The following is a 9966-nucleotide window of genomic DNA, read 5'->3' on the forward strand; positions in this document are numbered from 1 at the left end:
TAGGTTATTGTTATTGTTTTATATAGCGCCATCAGACTCTACAACACTGTACAAAGGGTAGATAGGACATAACAATTAATATATAACAAAACGAGAAGACTTACAGAAACTACAGTTGAGGAGGACCCTGCTCAAACGAGCTGACAAGCTATTTATGTATTTTTGTAGGCTGCCAACTCATAGAAGCCCTGAGCACTACAGGCAGAGACATCTGAGCAATCAAGGATTTTGTAGAGGTCAAAGAAGACCCATGCACTGGGATGAAGAAAGACCTGAACCAAACAATTCACGGATACCACCATATAATCGGCTCAATGACAGACCAAATGACCAGAGTTTTCTTACCCCAGACCTAAGAAAACCTCCTTTGGAACCTGTCAATCGGCCAAAAAGAATCTATTCCCCAGAGAGACATGGGGAACCCAATAAAAGATTCCCTGCAAAATACCCGGATGATGTCCCACACAGAGATCATGATCGTGATTTTTATCCACATCGGAGCCAAGGACGAAACGCACACAGTGATTCAAATGGTTTTCAGGTGGGAAGACGAGAAGACAACTTTCATGAACCTCACCACAGAGAAAATGACTGGGAAAGACGTGAAAGTGAAAATCACTGGAACCAAGAAGTACACACGGATAATTATTTCACGCCAGCAAGAAGAAATTCAGAAGAGCATGGCTGTTTTCAGAAGAGGTACAATAATCGATTTCATGTATATATGGTGAAGTAAATTCTTGCCTGGTGTGGCTATTAAGTTGGGAGACACATTTTGCCAGCCAGCTAGAATTAGTTAACTAAGTTTCCCTTTTCTAACTGTGAAACTAATTATAAAGTAGCCATATTGGCACCTTTAATGGTAATAGTAATATGCAAGAATAAGGCATTGCTGTTATCATTTATAAACACAGAAATATAAACTAGTTTATGTCAACACAGGTATCCTGAGGATCGTAATTTTAGAGAGCATGGTCAGCCTCTCTCAAAAAGACCTAGGGAAGCTGAAAGACTTGAGTTCAGACCGCCACCAAGAAATTCCCAGTGGAAGTCAGAACATACATTTCGACCGTATCATGGCAACGACTGGCCAAAAGACGCTGACGTGAGAAAACCCAGCCCCATCCTTCACCGCGCAAACTCTGGGGAGTTCACAAAGCTAAAATATGATTACAGTCATAAATCACCTCCTTATGCTGGTGTGGAACTGTTGTCCGATGTTAACTGTATTGACACATACAACCGGCCGGAGGAAAGAAAACCTGTTCATGGAAAGAGTTCCTACCACCACAGAAAAACCGAAAACGTGAGGAAAAAGGGAAATTACAATGAGTCTTCTCCAAAACACAGTCTGAAGAAGTGTCATAGTGCAGACAGGGACTCGTTTAAAAATAATACCACAAAGGCCCACAATCATAAGTACAAGGAAATGGAGAGAAATGAAAGAGACTCGCGTAAGGGACCAACTCCCCATAAAGAGCAAAAAGGCCACAGTCCTAAGTCTTCTGTATCAAACACAGCTTCAAAGAGCATCCCTTCAACAGAAACAATCACAGTTAATTTGGATTTGACGAAACCAACGGATAAGTATAGGTATTTCTTTTTTTAACAGTTTTTTTTTTTTATGATAAATGCCATATTTGATATGTCCTGGGTTTTTGGTGAGGCTGAGTTAAAAAGTTCATGCTTCTTTCATGACAACACGTGCAAACTTAGGATGAAACGGGTCATAACGTTTATCGTTTGGAGTTGCTTTTGATAATTAAATTCACCTTTTTGTGCCAGTAATTTGTTTTTAAAAAATACAAAAACAGCTTGCCAGGATTCTTTTAATGGAAAATAATCAAGATTTATAGGAAGAACCTTTTTTTGTAAGAGCTGCAGAGAAAATTAAAGATGGAAGATGGTTGAGACAAGTTTTATTCTGCTTAAAGTGGAAATTCCAAGCATTTTCTCACTCACTCCCTTTGTATAGGACGCCTGAGTATCAAATGAACACCATCCGTCCAAACCTAATATTTTTAACATTGGGAAATTATTAAATTTGTTATAAACATCCGTAGGAATGCTTTACACATACAGTGACTTCACTCTCATTAATCTTTGGAAAGCCGTAAGAAGATCTGATGATTGGATAAATGTTGTTTTTAATTCTCCAAAGAAAAAAAAACTTGAATTTCTTTCCACATAATCAGATTTGCTGGAAAACTTTCTGTCAATCAAAACGGACTGCATGTTACATGGAAATGTTGACTTTATTTTGAATATGAAAATGTTCAGGGAAAGAAAATTTGCCCGTATGAAGCAAAGTTCACATAAATTAGAAAATAAATTATAAGTTAGTTAAAACATATCTTGCGGGATGAAGGAAGAATAGCATTGCTGGACTTTTCTCTTGTCGTATGTCTGGTCTAGACAGAAACGTGAAAAGAGGATAATAATGGGAAATAATTTACCTTTTTTGCCACTTATGGATGGGATACTGAATAATTTATTTGATATTCTGCAAAATAAATGAAAAAGTTTGTTGCTCAGCTTCACGCAGATCATTTCCCACAAACACCACTCGTCCTGTCTAAAGTGAAGCAGCGTTATCTGAAAATCACTTTGTTGTTAATCTCGAAAGTTGCATGAAATTTTTCTCGCCTTGCAAACTTTTTCCGCCTTCGTGCAAATTATAGTTTTTTTCCTCCAACTCCTGGAAATTAACACAGAAAAAGTACCAAAGTTTAACATAATTATTTCTGATTGGGTGGCCACATTTGTTGCCCTGTAAAATGCCCACAATTTGGACCTTTATTATATGACGTAAAAAGGTCAAGATATATGATAAGGTAAGATAATGTTTTATATATTTTTAGATGCTGTTTTTGTGTGCTTATTAAAAAAGTAAAAGCAGAATGTACTGAATTTCCAAGAGCTTTTTTGTTTGTTGGCTAGATCCATGACATATGCGCAAGTATGTAAATGTTATGGTTATTAAATACATTTTACAGATTTTTATTTATATATATCTATATATAGATAGAGATAGATAGATATCAGCTTGGAGGTTGAATATATGATGGGACGTGGTTACGCAGACTGTTCCAACATATCTAAATTATTTGTCATCATGTTCTCAAGTCCTGCCTGAAAATTGACATTAATTCCATTAGCAATAATTATAACAGATGAGCATATGAGACAACCAATTCAGGTATAATGACACTATGAAAAATTGTGTCATATAATTAATCACATCTCATAATATTGTCTCGTTGGGATAGGAAAGTGTTACATTTTGATCCTAATTGTTTTACTGGATACCCCTGTTTTCCCTTTAGGTTCAAAGAACCGTTATTTGTCCATTGATAAGCCAGTCCAAAGACATTATCTATCCAGAAACGCCTAAATGCAGGCATTAAGTCCATATATCAGCTTTCCCACATGACTCGGGCGTAGAGCCAACCGTTGTATGCTTATGTTGATTGACACACTTGGATTTCACACTTGGATTGCCATTCAAAATACATATATATACATATACACCCTTATGTGGAAATATATTCTTGACTATTTATTCTTTGTTACGTTAGAAAATCAGGTCTTAACCGGTTGTTCCTGCATGGTCATTTCAGACATAACAATTCCAGCGATAGACAGATGTCTAAGGATTTGGTGACCACAGGTAAAAAGGAGACTTTTCGACCGGGCTTGGAACAAGGAGTTTCTGCCGCTGCAAGTTCCGCTGGGGTACCCAAAACTGAATTCGCTCAGGAAATTATCACTATTATCCATGAAATCAAAGGTAGGTAACTCACATTGTACACAGGAGTATATTTAATTGTGTATTCTGGCTAACAGCAGCAGGTCAGGGGCAACAGGCAATCAAGCTTGCAGGAACACAGCTTACTAAATGGGATGCTTGGTGAGATCATAGCTATACCTTGTAACAGGTGATAATATTAATATATATATATATATATATATATATATATATAGGATTAACAGCAATGACACTCATATGCTAAGTCAGCCACTACATGCTGGAATCTGGGTATTTCTGGGCATGATAGGAGTGTGATTGCTGTTAATCATATATATATATTAATATTGTCACCTGTTACAAGATATATATTATATCATATATATATATATATATATATATACACACAGTATATATTAATATTGTTATTGATTTTTGTCCAATTTTGGTGTTACTTAATAAGTGTTTTTTTTTTTTTAAAGCTGTGGGGGGGGGTCCTGAATTTAGAAAATCCAGAATTTTCATTTCGGTGGATCCCTAATTATTACTTGTGTATTTCCATTTTTTACTGTTCCTAGCAAACCATTTTATGTCTGCTGATATCACACTTCATGAGCGATTTTCCAAATTGCAAGCAGAAGGCAATAAACAAGATCTGAGTGCAAAGCAAGTCACACCACAAACTAATCCTGAGATCCACAGGTGAGCATCCCTGAATGTCAGATGGCTACATGTATCTGTAAACTTCTAAGGTCTGCTATGAGAATTCATTGATCACATGCAGTTAGAATCAATGTCAATATACATGGCTTTGTCTTTCAAAATGTTATTTTCATCACCTGCATACATGGTCTAGCACCCACAAAATGTAGACCCCCGTCCGCGTTGAGCTGAAGTCATGTCACAGTTTTATACATGTCACCGAATATACATATTCTTTTACATTGAAATTGATGTTTCTCTCTCTTCGTTGATTTTTATCCCAGGCGATTTGATATTTCCCTAGAAGATCTTCAGAAAAAGACTCTTAACAGAACTGATGTGCCACCAGTAAGTTTTCACCTTTAATGTACCCTAGTACAGAACCCGATTTACACTATTTTGTTTTTGGAAGGCTATTCAACATTCTCTGTAAAAGGCGGCTCAGCCTTCTTTCATGCAATGTGGAACCATAAGTTACATGGTCTATAGCTAAGGTGAAGACTACATTCCTGTAGCCTGGTGACCCCTTCCTAACACGAGCAGTGGCATTGTAACCCACCTAGATCATAAACCCAATGAGATCTTTTGAAGGAGTGCATGTAATGTTAGTCTAAGAACTTTTGGCAGGTGATGTTTTTAATTTGTATAGAACCAGAGCAGCTGGTGAAATGCTGAAGGCGTCCTTGCAATGTTTTTTTCAGCCTAGCCAGAGGGTGATCGAAGATCCAAATGATTTACGTCATGATATAGAGAGGCGTCGAAAAGAGAGGCTGCAGAGTGAAGAGAATGGTAGTAGTGATGTCAGCTTTCATGAGAGGTTAGTCATCCTGAGCCCGGCAAACCATTAGTAATTCATTAATTAACTGTAAAAATATAGTTTATCTTGATTTTCAGATGTCTAAAGTATCACACCCTAAAGCATACACTCGGGAAAATGTCTGCTGTTATCAAATGTCATAATATGTCCAGCTGCTATGTTGAATCCAGTTTGGACATCAGAGGTCTCTTCTTCAAATAGAGTAGACCTCAGATCCCAAAAACTTATGTAACTTTACATCTTTTGTTATGTTGTTCCAATAAAAAGTATCAACTTTGACTACAAAATCCATCTTCTCTCGGACCAATACATTTTTTCCTCAAGTCCCGACGTTCTCGCTGACATTGGCTTTCTCATTTCCATACATGTTGTCTGAGATCCTGTGCTCACAGAATGGCCAGAGTACATACAAATTCAGATTCCGGGGTGCTGCTTAAGTGACCAACATGTGCATAAAACAAAACAAAATTCAGCGCACACCCTAGCAAATACTGTCACGTTAGCCATTTAATTTTAAATGGCTATACTGCTTACCATGAAGCTCCATTGTGCATCGAACACCAACACTTTTTTGAAACAGTAACACAGGTGGAAATTTGGCGTCCAGCCTTTATTGTAGGCAACATGCGGCATGTTTCTGGAGAAGGTGAGAGCATTTGATGCTTAACAGGATGCAAATCACCAAGGCCTTGCTTAGTAGCCAACTAGTAAAGACTAAACCTAGTTCTTGTAAGATAAGTAGGTTGAAGATCATTCTGTGGCAGTGCACACTAGATGACAAGGGAAGACCATGGAAGGTCTTACAGATGCTACTGGGAGGAGGACCATAGGCCATTGAAGGAGGGTGTAGTGGCTGTACTAGGGAGCACTCTGCTGGCTAATCATAATGAACTAATCTTTCCTTTAAAGGGAGTCATCCGGCAGCTCATACAGACCACAGAACAACGGAAGTGGCGAGTTTCACGAATCTTCAAGGGGTCCCAGACCTCCTTTCCGAAAGATTCCAGGGCGACCTCCAGTAAGAAAAACTACAGTTCTTCTTTTGTACTAAATAGTGTGCTTGGTACCAAAAAATGCATCTTTATATTGTTCAAAGAATAAATGGGGAATTATTAATGAAATAATATCTACGTCTGAACATTTTAAGGATAAAAGCAGCGATATTTAATATAGCTCTTTTGTGATGTACATGTTTGAACAGGTTGAATGTTGAACTGAAGTGTTCCTTAACTTAACCCGATTGCTTGTGTTTGACAGTCTTGCCATTCTCGCATAAAATAAAAAGAGCCTAAAAAAGCAAATTGTAAGGTATGCTGGGAAAAAGAAGGTGATACCGATTCAGATCCACACTGTGTTAATGTATAGTATCTAGCCATGCTTTCTAGCTTCCCATACGTTTAGCTTTTTATTTAATTTTCAAACACATTATTTTGGAAGAAAATACGCCTTATTTCCCAGTATGTCCTGTGTCTGGGACCTTGGGAACACAACATTAGTCATTTCTAAATTAGTTCTGGGCAAAGACTTATTTTCACAAGCATCTTTGTGAGCTGCTAATTTATTACACACTTTAAAAAACTAGTCTGGGTTAAGAGGCTTGACAGTCTGGGCTGTCTGCAGCCTTTATGTTCTCAAACTAGCAACTCACATCATCCTAGACTCTGCGGTCAGGGTGTCCAATACTCGCTTACACTTATGGGTGAACAAAGCAGCATCCATGAAGATCCATTTGTTGCAGCTATTTAAAAAGAAAACCACTTACAGCGTATGCTTTGAAAATAGGTCGGTTGTGTGTATATATATAATTTTATATATAAGGCTGTAATTTCAGCAGCATAAGGGGAGATGCCCCCCCCCCCTATAATGCCCTTTTGCTTTACTGGGTGTAGAGATAACATCTGCACGGGATGCGACTTGCCCTTGTATCAGATGCCAAGATCCCTAGTAAAACGTAACGGGGAAAAAATGGGCAAAGTGTGTTTTTTTAATTTTTGAACTTACATTTTTCTTATCTGTTTTTCAGCTCCAGGGTCCTTATCATAGGAGAAATCACTACCCGTCTTATTCTTCTCAAAGCCATTCTGAAAACGCAAACAATATTCGAAAGCCATACACGGTATGTAATTTTGAATTATTGCAGCTTGGCAAAAACAATGAAACAATAAGATAAAAAAATAAAACCGAAACACATATTTTTAAGAACACACTAAATATGGCATACAACTAAGAAAAATATAGTAAGTCATTTGCTGGTTACAGCGATTCATCGATTAGCATTGCGATTGCGTGTAAGGAATGGAAAGATAAGACTGGATGATATGCGAATAGGTTGGGATCACAGCTCTTACACATAAACACGCAAGGTGAGCAGAAGTCATTTTGGTTTTTTTAAGACCCTTTAAGCAAACACAAGCCAGCAGTTGTCGCTGTCCTTCTCCCGCGTGTATGTGAGGTCTGTGTTCTTTTTTTATAATACTGGCCTCATAGCGCAAATGCCTCGCTCTGAAACTTCTGAACAGGTGGACAATTATCTGTTCGCTCTTACATCTGCTTGAAAACCTTAAATCCACGCTCATGTTGTCGCCTACTTCCCAGAGTATGAACTGGAAGGCGATCCATACCCAATACGGCCTGTTTTTAAACCTCTTTGGTCTCGGTTTATAACATCTAAAATGTGTTTTATTAACTAGTAGCCGTCCCTGATAAACCTGGCTTTGCTTGGCTGTGTGATTCATCAGACATGTTAATATGTACACCCCCCCCAAATGAAAATATAGCACTTCCCTGAAACAGAAGAGGCTTCCCTGCAGCAACAGCAGCCCCCTTCCATGGTCCAGTTATTCCACATAGTTAAGTGCTCCCATTAAAGTCAATGGCAACACTTTTCACGCGTGTTCACGGGGGTCTTAAAAGACCCCTGCCTACAGCATTCCCAGAGTTAGTGCTGGATCTGACCAGGGGTGAGTACATCACGTGTAGGGTGGCTTAAATCTTTTGCAGGGTGTTTAGCTAGAGGCTGGGGAAAGGGGGCAAATTCATATGGGGGGTCAGCAGAATCCCCCCCATGCATTTGTGAAACTCACATCACAAATTTAAATGGGCCACAAGGCATATGATGGCTGGGGCGTCCCTTTAAGTTTTACAGACATGGTGTAATTTTGCAGAAATTGACCTAATCCAATCCCTAAACTGTTTGTGTTTGACACTATTATTTGTATATTTCCCATTCCTTTTGTATAAAATCTAAAATACGGTTGTCGTGTTTCTCGATATGAATTTTCTAACAGACTAAGAAAGGGGCACAAAAATTTTAAAGGAACTACAATAGTGAGATATCTTCAAAACACCAAAAAGTGATTGCATTGAGTAGGAGAACTCACAAAACGAACATGAGTTGAGCTTTTATTAAAAATGTTAAGTTGGACTCACAAACACGCTGTGCATATACATCGCTAGCACAGAACGACATTAATTGTTTGCTGCTAATAAATACGGTGAAGTACGGTAAATTACTAGTGAAATATCACATTGCCCTCAGATGGCATTGCAAGTACATAAACAAAAAACGGAAACTAATAATAATATTTAAACGTAATAATATATAAATACAGTAGTTCATGATCATCACGGACGTGTCTCAAACTGCATAATTATTCACATTTTTGGAGTGCTTTCCGTAAAATATTCTATGAGAGGAAGTGATTGTGTTATGTATGCGGACATTTATTATTATAGGTAAAGAGATCATTATACAATACACTGAATATACAGTCACTAATACAAATCCCACATTACTCTCCCTCTTTCTCTGTACCTTATGTTTTTCTACAACCCATTTCCTCTACAGAGAGGTGTCTCTTAAGAAGTGCGCTATAAGAAAATGGGAATTATTTCACTTTTTATTTACAAGATACTCTGATTCTCTCTATAGGGACGCGGGAATGCTGCCATGGGAGTATAACACAGTACCTCGAACATAATGAAGATCGTGTCTTTCAAGGGGACATCCTTTCCTGGACATCTTCTAGAGAGAGAGATACTGCCTGATCTGTGGCTTTCAGACTGTTATTGGACCTGTTATAATCCATCAGCGTACGCGGCTAAGGATGATTGTAGTTGTCCACCATCGTATCCATGTTTTTGAGAGTTGCAACTAAAATGTATCTGTTCTTAATCTTAAAAAAATACTATTTTTCTCTAGAGGAATGCTGCACAATCTTTTATACTTTTTTTACTGCTGTTTTTGCCAGGCGGTGTTCAGCTGGAAAGTTTTAGTATCAGGTTATTACGTTTCTGCAAGAACATTTTCAGAGGGGATGTGGGGTTTGTTGGTTTGTCTTATTTATTATACCTATTTTTCTTATGTTTTTGCTTTTTTTATCTTTTAAAAAGCTTGTTTCATTCAGTATTTTCATTTTAAAATAGGGTTTTTTTGTGTTTGTTCAGAAGACTCACGCATTCAAATGTTTTGTGTATTAACAAAATAAAAGTGCCTGAATCGTTTAGCTGTGGTTCGTGTGTTTAAATCCTCCACTTTTTTCTTTCTAACCTTTCGTATTGCAACCACCTCTGTCTGGATAGTTGTTGGGGCAAAAAATTATTTTCCTCTTTTTCCTCTTAAAATGTATAAACCTGATGTAACACTGTTGTCTTGACATCCTGCTAAAATCAGTGCAGTGTGGTCTTATATGATGTGTGA

The 9966-nt window shown here is 37.7% G+C and overlaps 1 protein-coding gene across 1 annotated transcript; it reads left to right on the forward strand.

Annotated features, from left to right (window-relative positions):
* Positions 1-250: 250 nt before the first annotated feature.
* On the forward strand, positions 251-9129 carry LOC149289757 (BCLAF1 and THRAP3 family member 3-like). The gene is made up of 9 exons (XM_089490268.1): positions 251-699; positions 943-1593; positions 3621-3790; positions 4327-4450; positions 4735-4798; positions 5152-5267; positions 6177-6285; positions 7291-7383; positions 9115-9129. The coding sequence occupies exons 1-9, from the start codon at positions 251-253 to the stop codon at positions 9127-9129; spliced, it is 1791 nt and encodes a 596-aa protein (XP_089346394.1).
* Positions 9130-9966: the final 837 nt, after the last annotated feature.

Source organism: Sceloporus occidentalis, unplaced genomic scaffold (genome assembly GCF_023333645.1).
Source record: "Sceloporus occidentalis isolate IW3139 unplaced genomic scaffold, rSceOcc1.0.p SCAF_43, whole genome shotgun sequence".
NCBI classification, from domain to species: domain Eukaryota; kingdom Metazoa; phylum Chordata; class Lepidosauria; order Squamata; family Phrynosomatidae; genus Sceloporus; species Sceloporus occidentalis.

Bases quoted from the DNA above. Each gene is read 5' to 3' on its own strand.
- LOC149289757 (XM_089490268.1), top strand. From the start codon at position 251: ATGCACTGGGATGAAGAAAGACCTGAACCAAACAATTCACGGATACCA. The intron at 1,594-3,620 runs GTATTTCTTTTT...TGGTCATTTCAG, and splicing joins AAACCAACGGATAAGTATAG to ACATAACAATTCCAGCGATA. The intron at 5,268-6,176 runs GTTAGTCATCCT...TTTCCTTTAAAG, and splicing joins GATGTCAGCTTTCATGAGAG to GGAGTCATCCGGCAGCTCAT.